The 17,753-nt window shown below is 31.6% G+C and overlaps 3 protein-coding genes across 9 annotated transcripts in view; 1 reads left to right on the forward strand and 2 right to left on the reverse strand.

Annotated features, from left to right (window-relative positions):
• LOC126734671 (epidermal growth factor receptor substrate 15-like 1) overlaps window positions 1-2,368 on the reverse strand; it is a 69,218-nt gene extending 66,850 nt beyond the window's left edge. For 6 of the 7 annotated variants that reach the window (XR_007660133.1, XM_050438373.1, XM_050438374.1 and 3 more), the window contains exons 1-3: window positions 2,281-2,368; window positions 1,535-1,579; window positions 1,191-1,424 (exon numbers count right to left, since the gene is read on the reverse strand). Coding sequence is in view for 6 of the 7 variants with exons in the window: in XM_050438373.1 (XP_050294330.1) it covers window positions 1,191-1,424; window positions 1,535-1,579; window positions 2,281-2,307 (306 nt within the window). In the remaining variant the exon portion in view is untranslated. Of the gene's footprint in view, window positions 1-1,190; window positions 1,425-1,534; window positions 1,580-1,979; window positions 2,223-2,280 lie in introns of those variants that run through there. The other variant, XM_050438376.1, reaches the window with a different exon arrangement.
• A 106-nt stretch (window positions 2,369-2,474) lies between these two features.
• On the forward strand, window positions 2,475-16,945 carry LOC126734673 (zinc finger protein ZPR1). The gene is made up of 7 exons (XM_050438381.1): window positions 2,475-2,642; window positions 3,659-3,911; window positions 3,971-4,128; window positions 4,200-4,473; window positions 16,236-16,396; window positions 16,453-16,722; window positions 16,773-16,945. Exons 1-7 carry the CDS (start codon window positions 2,544-2,546, stop codon window positions 16,893-16,895), a joined length of 1,338 nt encoding a protein of 445 aa, XP_050294338.1. The 5' UTR covers window positions 2,475-2,543; the 3' UTR covers window positions 16,896-16,945.
• On the reverse strand, window positions 16,909-17,576 carry LOC126734674 (H/ACA ribonucleoprotein complex subunit 3). Its single transcript, XM_050438382.1, has 3 exons — window positions 17,410-17,576; window positions 17,176-17,218; window positions 16,909-17,079 (listed from the first exon to the last, which is right to left on the reverse strand). Exons 1-3 carry the CDS (start codon window positions 17,461-17,463, stop codon window positions 16,982-16,984), a joined length of 195 nt encoding a protein of 64 aa, XP_050294339.1. The 5' UTR covers window positions 17,464-17,576; the 3' UTR covers window positions 16,909-16,981.
• Window positions 17,577-17,753: the final 177 nt, after the last annotated feature.

Raw genomic sequence — 17,753 nt, forward strand, 5'->3', positions numbered from 1 at the left:
ATCTTCTCAATATGCCCATAACTCAAAAACTAAGAAAGTTACACATTTGAAAATTCGTACACAGATTCTCCATTTAAATTGATTAGACACCTATTTCAGGGTTTTTTGAAAAAAGCATAAGAAATTGAAAAAACAATTTTTTATTGAAAAAAATATTTTTTTTCCTCAAAAATCTTCTCAATATGCCCATAACTCAAAAACTAAGAAAGTTACACATTTGAAAATTCGTACAGAGATTCTCCATTTAAATTGATTAGACACCTATTTCAGGGTTTTTTGAAAAAAGCACAAGAAATTGAAAAAACAATTTTTTATTGAAAAAAATATTTTTTTTCCTCAAAAATCTTCTCAATATGCCCATAACTCAAAAACTAAGAAAGTTACACATTTGAAAATTCGTACACAGATTCTCCATTTAAATTGATTAGACACCTATTTCAGGGTTTTTTGAAAAAAATACAAGAAATTGAAAAAACATTTTTTTTTTGAAAAAAATATTTTTTTTCCTCAAAAATCTTCTCAATATGCCCATAACTCAAAAACTAAGAAAGTTACACATTTGAAAATTCGTACACAGATTCTCCATTTAAATTGATTAGACACCTATTTCAGGGTTTTTTGAAAAAAATATTTTTTTTCCTCAAAAATCTTCTCAATATGCCCATAACTCAAAAACTAAGAAAGTTACACATTTGAAAATTCGTACACAGATTGATACCTAAACATTACCAAACCTAAACATAACCAAATTGATACCTAAACATTTATTGCATAAGAAAGCTCAGATGTCAGATATTCTAACAGGCCATTTAAACCCACTAAAATAATTATTACATAATCATTAACAGGCAAATATAACATTCATATGAATACCCTAAATTCTCAAATTTACAGAATGGTTTAGTATTATCAATATCAAAGTTTATGAGTTTTGTAAAAAAGTTGTTTGCAAAATTCTCAGCAAGAATAACAATTTTATATTATTTTTTTAAATGGATTCATAAACTTAATTGTTTTATTATTATTATTATTATTATTACTGCTATGCAAATGATAGTTATAATAAAGTCAAGTTTTATGGTCATTTATCATGATGTCTGTAACTGTTTACCTGTTTAAAATTACCCCCTTATAAAATATAACACATATTACTTAACATCCGAAACATGCCTAAATTCCATAATATTTACCATTTTTGGTGGTGGAACATCATCGTTCACATGCTTAATACTCAAATCCTTCCCGTTCTGTACCAAAGCGACTAACTTTAGAGCAACAAACATCCCCGCCTTGTCCAAACTGCCCCTTCCACCCGGATCTGACAAATCCCAGATTCTGGACAGGACTATGTCACTTAGGCCGGACCTTTTTAGGAACCTGGCCGCCTCCATACCTCCCACTGTACCGAACCCGTTTGGGTCCACCTGGGAATATTTCATGAGATTAATTTCAAATTCAATTTACTTTATTAAAAAAGGTACAAACTGAACAAATGTATATAAATGGATATTTCATTATTTAGAATTGCTCTTACCAGATTATAATAGGCTTCATATATGTGACTGTGGCTACCTGCAACCTGAAAACCCCGGTAAAAATAGTTAGATATTTAAAAGCATTGATGGGCATTAAATTAATGTTCTTTACACATTTAAGGTTTTACTTTTAAATTCATAAAATGTAGTTTAAAATATATACCCTGGATTAGTAATACAATGGGATGTCGGGAAGAGAAAACAATCTTATTATTGCCTATATGAGGCATTCCTATAATTAAATAAATTATTTTAAAGGAAATATCATAGGTATATGATGGTTAGCAGACTCTAATAACCCTGAAAACGTTTATTATTATCTCCTTATTTGATAAAATAGTGTCACTACATGAAATTTTATCACTTATTCCAGAGAGTGATCCTGCTGTTGCATGTAAAAAGATTCAATAATTTTTACAGGTGGTTTGTTATATAAACCCTGACCTTATTAGCAACTCCAGCGGTAATAAGTCAAGTCAAATATAAATAACACTATGCCTGTAAACCGCTGATAAACAAAATTGTTTATAATAATAAATAACAGTGTGACAAGGCCCCTGTTGAAAAATATTGACCGCCCACCCTAGAGTCCGAAATGTTATCGCCTCTTACTGGCTTATTAATCGCAAATAACACGGGGTTTTTTTGTATTTTTAATAAAAACAGTATAAATCCCTAATTATTTGGGAATAATCGTAAATTTATCGTATAAAAATCACTAATTTTTTAAATATTTTCCACTGACCTGAGTCGGAGACGGTAACGCAGCCATCTTTTGCACTACTTTAAAATAAAATCGTTTTATTGGTCGATGCGTATTGGTAACCGTCAACCCCAACCAATCACGGGACAGATCAATAAAACCGCCCAGGATTTGACATGTGGGGCCAGAGAGGGGGGAAGAAAATTATGACGGGTGCCATTTTATCTGTCACTTACGTCAATGTCATTCAGTATGAGGTTATGTATTTGTTTTGATCGATTTCTTATATTGTAATTTATCAAAAAATGAGTGATAACGTGCCCCTTTTTCGAGACTTAAATGCCGACGATGCGGATCCGGAGGCCACCGTAGTAGAGTCGATGTGCGTTAACTGTGGGGGCAACGTAAGTTTTTATTTATTTGTTAAAATCATCTTGCATACACCCAAATGGGGTCAACTGGACTGTATGCTTGGTCTTTTTCATTCAAGGCTGTCCTATTGTGCTCTGGGTTTTTGGGGAAATTGAAACTGATATGACAAACTGCAATAATGCTGGCCTTGTATATTTACCTATGTAGACAAAGAAATTTCTTGTTGTTCCATCACATCGACTAACCCTAACTCAAAGCAGTTTTCGATTAACTTCAAAAATGCTATACTACTCCTTGTCACCCGTTTTACAGAGTCTCCCACTACCAACGTTTATAAATAATATAAAAAAGGCTTATCGTGGATGTTTGTCCATATAATTGAGACATTTTTTTATTCCCTTAGCCCTAATTTATTTATTATTTTATATAACTTTTACACTGCTTAGGTATATGCGTTTCTGTGATAGGTGTCAGGGGTCTCAGGAGTCTTTTAGGAGTGATTCTGGAGGCGTTATTATGTGTATAACTTATTACCTAGACATTTAGGCAAATAAAGTCTTATTATTATAATTATAACTGCCTACAAACTCTTCTAAGTGCAATTTCAATACATACAACTAATAAAATTGATTAAGAGTTGTAAAATGGTGAAGTAGGTGTCATATCAATTTAAATGGAGGATCTGTATACGAATTTTCAAATGTGTAAGTCGAGTAGTTTTTGAGTTATAGACAGTTTTTGAAATTTTCATGAAATAAAATCATTCTGGAGTAAAATATTTTTTTTTTCAAAATTTTGAAGTTTTTTTAAAAAATCCTGAAATAGGTGTTCAATTAATTTAAATGGAGGATCTGTATACAAATTTTCAAATGTGTAAGTCGAGGATTATTTAAATTATGGGCAGTTTTTGGAACTTCAAGTTCAGTTCAAGAAGAGTGTTATACAAATCAATAATAGTGCCAAGACATAAAACATTCTGTTCATACTTATTAAAATCTTCTGTAAAACACTATGCTCGACATTCCTTTAACCTTATATGATTTTCAAGGGCCAAACCAGACTCCTCTTGACAAAAATCCCCTTTTTCAAAGAGGTGGTGCTGATGTCGTTCAGTTGTGACCAGTGCGGTTTCGAAAACAACGAGATCACTTCAGGCAGCGTCATACCTGAGAAAGCGGTAAAGATCACCCTGAAGGTTAACGATAAGGCCGACCTGAAAAGACAATTAGTCAAAAGTGATCATACTCGTGTGGAAATACCCGAGTTGCAGTTTGAAATTCCTTCTAAGAGTCAAAAGGGAGGCAAGTGAGGTTTAGTCATTTGCCAATATAGTGATGGAGTTCATGTTTTCCAATTTTAGAAATCACTACTGTGGAGGGTGTCATTGATAGAATCATTAGGGGGTTGCAACAAGATCAACCTCAAAGGAGGGAGGAACATCCGGAGGTTGCCGAAAAAATTGATGGTTTTATTAAGACCCTCGAGGAGTTAAAAGACTTTGAGAGGCCATTTACTTTGGTAGGTTTTTATTTTACTGTGCTATTCTAAAAAAAATTGAATTTTAAATAGTAATAAAACTCCTGTCTTAGATTCTCGATGACATATCGGGTAATAGTTTCATAGAGAACCCGATCGCCCCAAAAACAGACCCCAATTGCACCTACGAATATTATCGCAGAAATAAAGAACAGGACCACGAACTGGGTATTTTTACCCAAGAAGAGGTCACCGGGGAAAAATCGATTTTGCACCCCATTAAAGAGGGCGAATACTCCTTGGAGGAGATCCAGGGCGAGGTGCTGCAGTTCCCCACCAATTGTCCCAGCTGCGGTTCACCATGCGAAACTAACATGAAGATGACCAGTATCCTTTTGTTGCGTGATATGAAGGTACAGCTTGGTGTAGATAGAGTGCTAGATAGAAATTATAGTAGAGCATTTTCTTTTTCTAAAGCGTTGATTTCATTGTTCATCTTGTAACAACTTTGGATCCTTTTCTCACCAAGAATATTTCTCAAAGTATACTATCTTCCTTGTAGGTCTGTTCTAAGTCACAGGTATTTCTTCTTATTATTTTAATGTTCCTCTAATTCATTTTGTTATAGTTTTTATTCCATAATTTTGATATTTGAACTTCATATTGCAACATGAAGATTTTTATGCATCAGTGGACATTTTTGAGTATAACTTAAGAACCATTTGGAATAATTCTATAGTTTTTTCGCAGTAATAAAATATGGTTCCTGGGGATGGATTTGAGTGTAAAAACGTTGTTATAGACTAAAAATTTCGGCAGTTAGAGCAGTTTTGGTTGGGGCCTATTTCTTTGACAATTTATAAGGCAAATATTCATGATCCTCGGAAATATTTTAAGAAATGATTGGAATTCTCTTTAAAGGGTTTTTGCTTAAGAGAGGGTGTTTTTGGTCCAGTAAAACATTTCTGTACCTCAAAAACTCTCTGGGTTAAAAAGCAATTTTGTCCATCAAGGTCCCAGAGCTGCCAACTTTCGAGATTTTTCATGATTTTTGTGCATTAGTAGACGTTTTTGAGTATAACCGTTGATTGAGATTATGGGAAGATGCGCAACCTTACGGGCAAAATCGTGCCACTAAAAGCGGCTGACGGATAGATGGCGCAACAAGAAGCGCGCCCCGGTCTCGTTTAAAAATCTCGTGTATCATTTCATTGTCTGGAGAGCGGACGAACAGGCTTAGGAGTTTTCGCACACACCTATTATAGATTATTAAATTTAAATTTCCTTTATTATTTTTTAATACTTTTTATTGAGCAGATTTATTTTGCTTGTTTTTAAATAAAACTTGTTAATAGGTCGTCACTTAAAATGAATATTTGCGTTTATCGTGGATGCAGTAACGTGAAGAAAAGGACAAACAATATTATAAGTTTTTTTAAGTTCCCTTTAAAAAAGCCAGAAATACTCGCTGAGTGGATAAATAATAGTGGAAACCAGGAAATATATGTTATGGATGAGGTTTTACTAAAAAATAGACGTATTTGTGAAAAACATTTTAATAAAGACTACATTTATATAAGTGGCGGACGAACGATGCTATGCATAAGGCGGCTGTTCCCAAATTTTGGAAAGGTAAGTAATCTTTAATAATAACATTCAGTTATTTTTTGTGTGACACTAACTTTCTTATTTTATATGGGACACTTGGTATGGTAGTACGTATTTCAATAGAAAATCATACTCACAAAACAATGATACCCCATTTGCTACTTTTTTGTATTATTATCATAATTTTTTTTTAATTTTAAATAGGGCGCCATGAATGAAATAAAGTCTTAATTTTTAATTAAGTAATCACGCAAAAATAGTTTTTACTGTATTTTATTACTTAGATCTGTTATGAGCTACTTATTTTATTGGGTATTACGTCACTTATAGCAAAAATCAATCTAGAAAATACTATCTCACACGCTCAAAAATTGAAAAGATGAAGAAAATAGACTTATTCACATATTTAAAAGAAATATGAACGTAAATCTTTAATGATACCTTTCGTTATACTTAATTTAATTTAAGTTCAATAAGTTTTAAATACAATTAAATTAAATTAAAGGTATGAACCAAATATACCTATCTTTTAAATTTCTCGTTAATACTTCCTTTACAACTCCTCCCTTTAAATACTTTTTTTATATAATTTCACGATTAATAGTTTTGAAAAACTATTTTTAAAGATAACAAAAAGTTCAAAGGGCATCTACTTCTTTTCAAATTAAAGTAATGTAACCTTAATGTAATTTAATGATAGAAAATATATGAATATCATATATTTTAAATTAATAATTAATTTTGAGAATGCCCTGTTCTACCTCTCTTTTTAACAAAGGAATCCATATATTATTAAAATCAACCGTAGCTAAGCATTTATCTTCATTTAAAATTATAAATGCACTTTCCTTTAATTTACGTAATTTTGAAATTGGTTCCTTTGCTAAAATTGGGGAAGGATTCCAGTTTATTCTATGGTTATTGTCGAATGCATGTAATTTTAGATTTTTGAAAATAAATAAATAACGCCTTTATGCAAGTATTTCTTTGCACATACAATGCAAAAACATATGAAAATGTACACTCACATCATATATGCACAAGAATAGCGCAACTGGCGAAGTTTAGCCTCCTGGCCATTCTTCCACTCAACCAATTCTCCGGATATTAAGTTCACCATCTTTAAATGTTAACAGAGAAAGTCCAATAGAATGCTTTTAAGAGATAACACTGAGGATAAAACAGTTTTAACCAACCATAACAATATAACAATGCAGTACATATATACATACAATATATCTGTCACTAAAAAAGTTCTAAAAATCTACTGCACATCTAATAAATACCTCTTGTACTTAGACCTTAAATAACCAGTATTGCATACCTTAAATTCAAGAGGTAAGTTATTATATAAGTTAACACAATTATAACTGAAGCTCTTTTTAAAAAAAAGAAGTTCTACGTTGTGGCATTGTTAAATAATTTTTATCTCGCAAAAAGCGATTCCTATAAATTAGTTTTTTAAACAAATATACTGGTTGTTGACACATATTTAGTTTTCTAGAAAATAGAGTCAAGTTAAAATTATACCAGTTATCAATCACACTTAAGCCAACCCAATTCTTTTATATTTTCTGAGACATGATCAAATTTTCTTAATTTATAAACAAATATACAGCATGTATTCTGAACGTATTGTATCCGTTTTTTATTTACAACATGTAAGAATGGATAATATACTATGAAACAATACGAATAAATAGACATAATAAGTGACTCACGCAATTTTTTTCTGGTTTTAAAATTTAAAATGTGTCTGCTAGCATATAAAAGCTTCATTTTCACATAACTTCTTTTTAGTAAAGATTTTAAATGTTGTTCAAAATTAAACTGTATATCTATACACAAACCCAAATTTTTACCGCAGTTAGCAAAAGTCAACCGAGTATTTTCAATCTGAATATTAAGTCGATTCATGAGTACGCCCTTTTTCTTTTCAGAACAAAACAGTAACATTGTAGTTTTTACAGGATTAATTGTCAGATTATGTTCCGTTGAGTATCGCAAAATATTAGATAAATCTGAATTTAAAACCTCAGCAGCATTATCAGGACAGTCTGGATTAAACTGAAATAATAATTGTGTATCATCCGCATATGCTTGCATGTGCGTTGATACAATAGAAAACATATCTGCAGTATAAATAACATACAACAAAGGGCCAAGTGTGGAGCCTTGTGGCACTCCCGAAATAATGTTTCTACTCTGCGATGTACCTATCGTAACTACCTGCCTTCGACCTGTTAAATATGACCTAAAGAAAAGTATTTCAACCTTCCCAAAACCATAATATGATAGCTTGGCACACATCAACTCATAATCAATCAAATCAAATCAAATCAAAAATGGTTTATTTGTCAAAATGTACAGTTCCACAGGTCAACAAAAATTACAAAGAAAAAAAATTACATTGACAAATAGGACTATTCTCTCGATTATAAAACCGTTTTCCCTAGTTAGCACAAGCAAAGAAGGGATGAAAAAGCCCTTTACAATTTACAGAAACAATTTTACAAAAATAAAAATAACGTTTTCATATAGGAATGCAAAGTAAGATATAGAATTAATTAACCTAAGATTTTAAGACAGGCAGCGGCAGTGCGACAACGGACGAGCGCAAGGAGAGAGGACAGAGGAGGCGAAAAAAGACCCCAAAAAATAACCCCAAGATGCGTGCATCGGCCTAGGCTATTAAAAAATATACGTATGTATGTTACGGAAAAAGAAAGAATAAAACTAAAAACGGGATTTTAAAATATAATCTCCGAACATTCCACTGAAAATTAGCATATTATATACACATGTATATCTTCTGTTACATGTTACTATTTCTTGTATTATGTTATTATACGCATTATCACATTTTATATATCACCCTACTTGAATTAATTGCCAATTATTTGTTCCATAAGTAGTTTAGATTTTATTTGACCAGAGAAAGCTCCCAAGGGCATTTGCTTTATGTCATTGTTTAAGCCATTCCACATTTGAACAGCTACATACTTAAAAGAACGTTGAAATGCTGCGCTTCTATGCAATGGTACGATAAAAACGTTATTTCGTGTGGCATGCGCATGTTCGAATTCTTGAAACTGACTTCTTAAATTAAATGGTTGATTATTATTTACTATGCGATATACAAAATTATACATATGTAGCTTTCTTCTATTGTTCATATTTAATATTTTATTATTATTGAGATAAGGCGATATATGGTTTCTATAGGGGATACTATAAGAGAATCTCATACAGGAATTTTGGACTTTTTGTATAATTTTTTTATTTTGTGAAGATAAAGAATTTCCATAGACTACGTCACCATAATCAAACAATGACAAAATAAGACTATCGCACAATAAGTACTTTTGTTTTGCCGATAAATTTCGCTTAAACTTAAAAAGTTTTTTTAAACGTAAATAAGCAGTTTTCGTTTTATTTTTTATGTGTAATTCAAAAGAGAGAGAGCTGTCAAATATAACGCCTAAATTTTTTGCCTCGGAAACAACAGGAATTGAAGTATTATCAATAGATATAGGATTTAAGGATAAGTTGTGTTCGAGCCTTTGCCTTATATTAAAGTTGGAGCACATAATAAGAATTTTAGATTTTGTGGCATTAAGCTTAAGATTATGATTTTCTGCGTATTTATGTAGACTAATTAAATCACTATTAAAATTTTGATAGAATAGATTTATATTATTAAGGTGAATTGGAATATAAACTTGGGAATCATCGGCATATTGTTGCAAAGTGGCGTGTTTTATTACTTTGTACATATCAGCCACGTAAATAGAGAAAAGTAACGGCGATACTATAGAGCCTTGAGGTACTCCCTGGTTAAAAGGTGTAAATTCTGAGTAATGCTTTTCAGACTGCCGAACCACCATAACACAACTGTCTCTATTACGCAAAAAATCCTTGAAAAAATTTACACCGCTCTCTGAAATACCAATATATTTTAATTTTGCCAATAACATATCATGGTTAATCGTGTCAAAAGCCCTACTAAAGTCCAATAAGGCCATACATGTTGGCTGACCATTCTCCTCATTTACCCTAATATCATTTAAAATACCCACCAAACTTGTAGACGTGCTAAAGTTTTTTCTGAAACCGGATTGGCAATCGGGGATAATTTTATGTTTATCAACAAAATTTGAAATTTGATTAAAAATATGTTTTTCCAGAATTTTAGATGATGCTGGTAGAATACTAATTGGTCTGAGATCTTTATGCTCTTTTGGATTTGAATTTTTTGGAATGGGTTTAATAATTGCCCTTTTCCACACATTTGGAGACTTTTGTTGAAGAATACATTCGTTAATAATATGCAATAAAGGACTTAAGCAAAAAGGCAAACACAATTTTATATCTTTTATAGAAATACCATCGATTCCCGTTGCATTTGATTTAATAGTCGAGATTATTTTAATCATATTGTCTTGGTCCAAAAGCTGAAAATTAAGTTTTATATTATTTATGGTATTATTTTGATAAAATTCAATACATTCTTTACTTGTAGTATCAGGTAGGGTGGAAACAGTATTAAAAAAATTGCCAATATCTGTTGGATTTGATATGTTAGTAGGTAGCTCGTTTTGATATCTTTTTCCTTTGGTTAAGAATAGTTTATCTGCTATTCTCCAAAATTCTTGTCCTTTTTTGTTTGATAATTCATTAAAAAATGTTATTTTTTCTCGTATTATAGCATGTTTTGTGTAGTTTCTTAGCTGTTTATAATATTCAAAATGAGGCTGAGATTTACTTTTCAGATATTTTTATGAGCACGATCACGTAATTTGATAAGAGTTTTTATATTTTCGGTTATCCATGGACAGTATATTTTCTCTTTAATAATTTTATTTTTAGTCGGAGCATGTGTATTTAAAAGCTGTAAAATATGTTCATTAAAAAACTTTACTTTGTCATTAATATCTATAAGGCGGTACATCTGATCCCAATTTATAAGCAAACCATCGTTTATAAAATTTTCCATATTTATGTTGTTATAAACTCTGAAAGTCATGGATTTTTTTTTAACCTTTATGTTATCATATTGAAATATTGAATAAATCAGATTATGATCCGTGATTGTTTCTGCTATGGCAAGCGACTCTGAGTTTAATGACACCAAATCATTACTGCAAATTATATAATCAATAAGGGTACCATCACCAGTGTTCATGTTAATTCTTGTTGGTTCTGTAATACGCTGTGAAACATTGAAATATTCTAAAATAAATTTTAATCTATTTGAATATGTATTTTGTTTTAAAAAATCAATATTGAAGTCGCCTGTTATAATTACGTAATCGAAACTTAAAGTTAACCTAAAAAGATCCTCCAAGTTATCTAAAAAAGCTGGTATGCTATTGGCAGGTGCACGATATATCGTAATAAGGGCGAAAGATCGTTTTTTAATTGAGAATGATATGCCCAATACTTCCAAATTATTAAAAGCCAAATTTAAGTTGTTAAATGTTACAGAATTTTTTATATATAGTGCAATTCCTCCACCACGGCCCTCTCTGTCTTGTCTTATTAACTTATATCCTGGCAAATTGAAACATTGGGTTTCACAGTTTTTATCTAACCAGGTTTCCGTAAGGGCAAAAAAATCAAAAGGATACTGCGACATATACCAAGAAAATTCGTCAAATCCTGTATTCATTGACCTGATATTTAAGTGACCCACCGATAGGTTTCCCATAAAATTACCTACCAAATCCTGCATGATATTTTGATTATCCGATACACGCACACTACTGAGATTATTAGCCATAATCTATACAATTAATTTTAGTTTTAGCCCCCCGTACCCCTCCCCAAGCTCCCCCGACCACAACTGCAGCACCAATCCTGCCAATACCAATTAAAATAAAACCCTGCATCTTCAAAACAATAACACAGCAAAGCACCGGTACGCATATATACAACCACTCCAGATATATAAATTCATACCCCTTAAAATGGCAATACCTTTTAACAACAGTTTAAAAGAAAGAAAATTATCCTAGTAAACCAACCCAAATATTAAAAACGAAATTATAACAACACCAAACAACCCCACAGAATATTTTAAATATGTATTTAACATATTGAAAAACAGCAGAAAAAATCTAACTTTTCCTACCCTTACCTAATCCTAATTACAAAAATTATGTTCTTGTTTATTCATTTATTTCTTTTTTTCTTCAGAAATATAGTGTGCAAATGACAATAAAAGAAAACATATCAAAAAGTACTTACAATTCGGTGTTAAACACAATCGCTTTATTCACTATTTTTTAATCCGGATAATTCTATTTCGTTGCCAATTCTGTGCACAGAACCACCACACTTCACATATATGTTCCCATTAAGGGTCCATACATTTGTTTTCCCGAATTGATTTACTGCATTATTTAACAAGGCTAAACGGAGCCTTGTAAGGTCTTCCTTAATTTGGATACCACTTTTATGTAAATATTTACGCGATTTGAAAATGGACACACGCGCAGCAATAACATCAAAGGCTTTAGAGCAGTCTATCAAAATCAATATAGCAGCCATTTGCCTATCTTGAATTTTTATAATGTCGTCAGAAATATTTAGAAGTGCAGCTGTTGTACTATGACTAGCTCTAAAGCCCGATTGATGCACAGGAAAAAAGCCATTTGTATTAAAGTAATCAGTGATCTGAACATGAACCACTCTTTCCAGAACTTTAGATATTACAGGAAGCAGACTAACAGGCCTCAAATCTGTAAAACTGACAGGATCATGTTTTTTAGGTAGTGGGGTAACAAGAGATTCTTTCCAGCAATTTGGGAAATGACCATGTTCAAGACAACTATTGACAATATGAGTTATATGTAATATTATCACATGCAAACACAGTTTCACCATCTGAAGTGTTATGCCATCAATACCTGCAGCATACTTTGCACATACTTAAACACATCGGAGGGATCGACCAATTTGAAAATCATTGTTTTTTAATCGAATAATTCAAATAAAACCGTTTTAAAGTTTGGCAAGGTGTTCTAATGTAATGTTTTTGGATATTTCGCAAAAATTTATTAATTTTATAGTCTTTAAGTAATAACTAGTCAGAATTCACCAAGAAAATTTTGATAAATTATTACTTTTATTTCAACAAGCAAAATTTAATCATTGTGATGTGTTTATTTTTGCCGTGAGTTGTGTATTGAGTGTTTTCAATTAACATCTTCCGAATATTTTAATATTGAAGGTTATAGCACATACTATAACGGAGAGGATTTAATAGTAATGATTCGCTGATAATGTTTTTTGATGACAAATTACAAAATAATATAGAAATCTTTACAGAGGATATAGATATTGACTGGAAGGACGTAAATAGATCAACGTCATAGATCACTATCCAACTATGGTTGGAATTTAATTAAAAAATTATTGACTTGGAATTATTAACATTAAACTTTACAAACTATGACTGGAGGTTCCAAAAATTCAGGACTCTGCGAAGACGCTACCATTATTTTTGTTGAAAAACTTTAAAAATTATGAAGGCATCTGAGAGAATAGAAGTGTTTAAAAACACTAAAAAGAGAGTAAAGGAATGGATAACAAGAGGACCGATTGCTTCAATTAAACACGTACTGGGATAGACTGCAGAAGAACCTACAAAAACATTACGATGATGAACTACAAACAATTAAAAAGCTTATAGAAATCATTTAAATAAACTAATAAATATAACAAAGTATACATTTCACAAAAACAAAATCGAAATAGAAACAAGAACGATGAAAAAAGTATATAAAATCATAAATAAGATAACCGGTGGAGTCAAGGGCAAAAAAGCAATACATTGGTTATTAAGGATGAACAAGACCAACTTTTTAACGATCCTCTGGTGATGTCAAACATTTGCAACAAATACTTTGTGAAGAACTAGAGCAAGAAATAAAAGTGCCCGTTGAAACTTATTTATGCTCAAGAAAGCAATACACTAAAGTAAATAACAATAAGTTTCCCAGAAATAATTAAAATTGGCGTTTCTTAAAGGAATATAATGGGACCTTATATTCCTTCTTTTCATTACCTATATAAATTCATTACTTGAACTAATTTTAACTTCTTGCAAACCAAAGTCCCAGCTTGTCTATGTTTTTAAAACTAGTGTCAGTCATGGAACTTATATATCATCATTAAAATCAGATAGTAGTCGAGGGATGCACGCAATAATCAGCAGGATTTTATTGATAATTCACCCTTTTATTGTTTTAAAACACATAGTTATGTTTTTCAACATTATGGAGTGAAAGGTATTGCGTTGAAAGTTATTGATTCTCAAGAAAGTAATACACTAAAGTAAATAACAACTTAGGTTCCCCAGAAATAAACTCCTAGACAAAATTATCGAACCACTTGATTTTTACAGATTTTTTTTAATAAAGATAAAAAAAATGAATAATAAGCATTGTTAACTTATTTATTAACAAAAAAAATTATCTTCTATTTATCAAAACGAAGTTTAAGTAACTTAATTCAATACAAGGAAAAAACATCGATTTTCACTAACTTCAATTTTGATGCTAAAGTAAAACAATAGACCCATATGAATTCTTAATATCGTGTATTGCCACCTCTAGCTGCTTGACTGTGACTCAATGACCGCTTGAAGTCTTCGCGGCATTCCTCGTATTAAATTTTCAAAACTTTCCTGTGGAATGTCTTTCGCACTCTTCACAAGCAGCATGTTCCATGATAGAACATAAACATAGTTTTTCTCTAGTTCTGCCTTTTGTATAAAAAAAGATATATAACTTTATATATCTTTATAATTAGATATCTTTATATTAAGATATTAACTTATATTTATTTTTATTTAACATTTCTTGACAAAATATTCAGTGGTGCGATAATTTTGTCCAGGAATGTATCTCAGCCTGTCCAAAGGGGTCACCCTGTATACATTTTCCATTATAATGGTTGGTTTTTCTTATGGGCGCCGTATTGGAATTTTAAAATTTTAAACAGCTCTTTATTTTAAAACTTTAAACAGCGATAGAGAGATAGGTATATAATATTATAGGGGTGACCCTAAATCCTCATTAGAAATACAAGATACCTCATTAAAAAGGTAATTAAAAGGCCCAATCAAAACTGCAAATGGTCAATATAGAGCCGAAAAAGAAAAACAAAGTTGATGATGGCTCTTTAAAGACAGAACGTCGTATTTTAAATTTAATGGTGTCATCGTATAGGCGAGAAAAAGTGATCACAATAGTTTATTCATTTAATAAATACTATTGTCATATATTTTTTAATAACGCTAGAAAAAAATTAAAATGATTTTCCCAAATTTCAGTTTTTGCAAAATTTAGGAAGTATTTAGATTTTATTATAAAAGGACACTATATTGCTCAACTTTCCTCTAATTATACCACCTCTATTGACGTCCTGTATAACCGTGATACGGGGTCTTTAAACAAAATGTTTGTTTTTTTTTGTGTTGTTACTAGGTATATTTTTATAGTTTTTAGTTGTAACAAATGGTAATTGAGAATTTGCCTGTGTCGTCAAAACTTGAGATCAACCTGAAACAAAGAAACCTGATTCAAAGAAGCCAAAAGCCAAGTCCCCGCAGCTAAAATAAATCGTTCCTAGATTTGACGCTTCGCGGCAGGACCACACGGTGCACGAACCTGGCAATTCCATAGTCGACCGGGTACACTTTTTAACACAGGATTGCATATTTTCCCAAATATTCAATCAACGGTATAACTTAGGAACTGCCGGGAATATTTTCATCATTTTCTCAGCAAAATTAAGGGGTTCTTGAGGATCGAGTTAAAGGTAAAAACGTCGTTCTAGAGGAAAAATTTTGAAAGTTTGATGGGGGCATATTTTTTTGCCAATTTTCGTATATTATGAGAAATAATTGGAAATTGCTTAAAAGGAGTTTTGCTTAAGAAAAGCCGATTCTTTTTCAATAACTAAAGGTCCAAAAGCTGCCAAATTTTAAAACTCATATTGCAACATCTTGATTTTTGTGCATCAGTTGGCATTTTTAGGTATAACTTAGGAACTGCTTAAAATATTTTCATAATTTACTAGAGTTTAGAAGACTAGACTAGGCTTCTTATTTTATTTGACTATTTAGATGATAATGTAGATTTTTTGTTAATACTTTAAACAGACCTTAATAGATCCTGAGACGTCTTCTGGTCCACTTCCGACTGTAAAACATTTTATATTGCACCATGAATTAAAAAAAAAAAATCATTCAGTACAGTCAATTTAAATACAACAATTTATTTTCTAATTTTATACCGAGGCCCTATGAATAAAATTTGTTATGACAATACAAAATAAATATAGAATTTACCACTACCTATAGTTTTGACCACTACCTTATGCGCACCAGTTTTCTTTGATTTACTTCCAGAAATTTCCTGAATGGAGAATTTGCATTAAAGTGTTTTCTTTTTTCCCCCCGTTAACCCATTTTTCAGCATTCCTAATACGTGTGTGCCGCAGCAATTTTCCTTAACCCAAAAAAACCCCAGACATTCCTCATTTTAAGGAGGTCATCATCATGGCCACCGTTTGCGACGTCTGCGGCATCAGAACCAACGAAGTAAAGTCCGGCGCCGGAATCGAACCCAAGGGGGTCAAAATCGAGGTACTCGTAAAGACCAAAGAGGACCTCACCAGGGACGTACTCAAGGTGCAACTTGTAGTAAATTTTAGTGCGTTAATTATTATTTACAGGATTTATTGCAGTCCGAAACTTGCGAATTGGCAATTCCCGAGTTAGATTTGACCGTGGGACCCCACGCTTTAGGCGGAAGATTCACCACAGTCGAAGGTTTAATTGTGGCCATAAAAGAGCAACTCAGTGATCCATCTACTGCTCATATTTTTGGCGATTCTGAGGCCCCAGAGACCAAAGAGGGCTTCTCGAAGTTTCTGAGTCAGCTCGATGAGGTTTTGGAGAATAAATCTTGTGTCACACTTGTATTGGATGATCCTTGCGGAAACAGTTATATCCAGGTACATTTTTTCTTTTAATTTAAAGGGGTTTTTTATGAAGTTGTTTTTAGAGTATGAGAGATGACGACCAGCCAGATGAGCGACTGAAAATCACCCATTACGAGAGAACATTTGAGCAAAACGAGGAACTGGGCCTTAACGATATGAAAACTGAAGGGTACGAGGAGCACTGACACGTTCTGTTAATAAAGTTTTACTCAGAAATATATTTTATGTAATCTTACATTATGTGTCTTATTTTAACTTAAAACCAAGATTCCTAGTAGACGGGAGATGGCGTTTGAGTCTTTAGGATGCCAAAGCGACTCTTTATGATGATCCTCTGTCTCGAGTATTGATCTTCTGGTGAGAAACGTGCTAGAAAAAAGAAAGTTTGCATTATAAAGATATTGAAAAGCCTAATTATACTTATTAAATTAGTAATTATATGCCATAAAGGTTCTATATTCATACCTGGATGTGCTGATTGTGTGGGCTTTCCATAGGGATCAATTTTCTGCAAAAAAATAAGTATTTAATTCTTAAAAACATTATCTTTTATATTTAAATCACTAATACTTGATATATTTAGTATTTTAAGGCAAGTTTTTTGATTTCAACTTGTTTAGGTTACCACCACATGTTAAATGTAAGACGAATTTAAAAGGAATAATTTAAATAAAACAGCAGCATTATATGTCTACTTACTTTTAGGGTGTAGATCCTCTTGCCACTTTCGTCCAAATAATACATAAGGTACATTTTTTATTATCTTTATTTAAAAATAAATTCAACAAATCAAAAGGCGAACCACAACATGAATTTTAGGTTAGGTTAACTTTTCTTGACATTGACAGGTGTCAGGTATTCTTATACATGCAGTTAGTCAATGAGCTGACTTTTTAATAACATAAAAACCAACCAAAAGTGTAAAATCCTAAACAAATGGTTCTAATAATTGTAATAATTAAATTAAAAAATCATCTAATAATTAATAAACTATTTAAAGTGCTCATAGTTGAAATATTTATGCATAAAAAGTTCGTCAATTG

Source organism: Anthonomus grandis, chromosome 3, assembly GCF_022605725.1.
Source record: "Anthonomus grandis grandis chromosome 3, icAntGran1.3, whole genome shotgun sequence".
Classification (NCBI taxonomy): domain Eukaryota; kingdom Metazoa; phylum Arthropoda; class Insecta; order Coleoptera; family Curculionidae; genus Anthonomus; species Anthonomus grandis.

What these genes read in the sequence shown, in the direction of transcription:
- LOC126734674 (XM_050438382.1), bottom strand. Translation starts at nt 17,463, where the DNA reads ATGTACCTTATGTATTATTTGGACGAAAGTGGCAAGAGGATCTACACC. An exon ending in AGAGGATCTACACCCTAAAA is followed by an intron (nt 17,219 to 17,409) that starts GTAAGTAGACAT and finishes ATTTTTTTGCAG; the next exon opens with AAAATTGATCCCTATGGAAA. An exon ending in CACACAATCAGCACATCCAG is followed by an intron (nt 17,080 to 17,175) that starts GTATGAATATAG and finishes TCTTTTTTCTAG; the next exon opens with CACGTTTCTCACCAGAAGAT.
- LOC126734673 (XM_050438381.1), top strand. Translation starts at nt 2,544, where the DNA reads ATGAGTGATAACGTGCCCCTTTTTCGAGACTTAAATGCCGACGATGCG. An exon ending in GCGTTAACTGTGGGGGCAAC is followed by an intron (nt 2,643 to 3,658) that starts GTAAGTTTTTAT and finishes ATGATTTTCAAG; the next exon opens with GGCCAAACCAGACTCCTCTT. An exon ending in TCACCAGGGACGTACTCAAG is followed by an intron (nt 16,397 to 16,452) that starts GTGCAACTTGTA and finishes GATTTATTGCAG; the next exon opens with TCCGAAACTTGCGAATTGGC.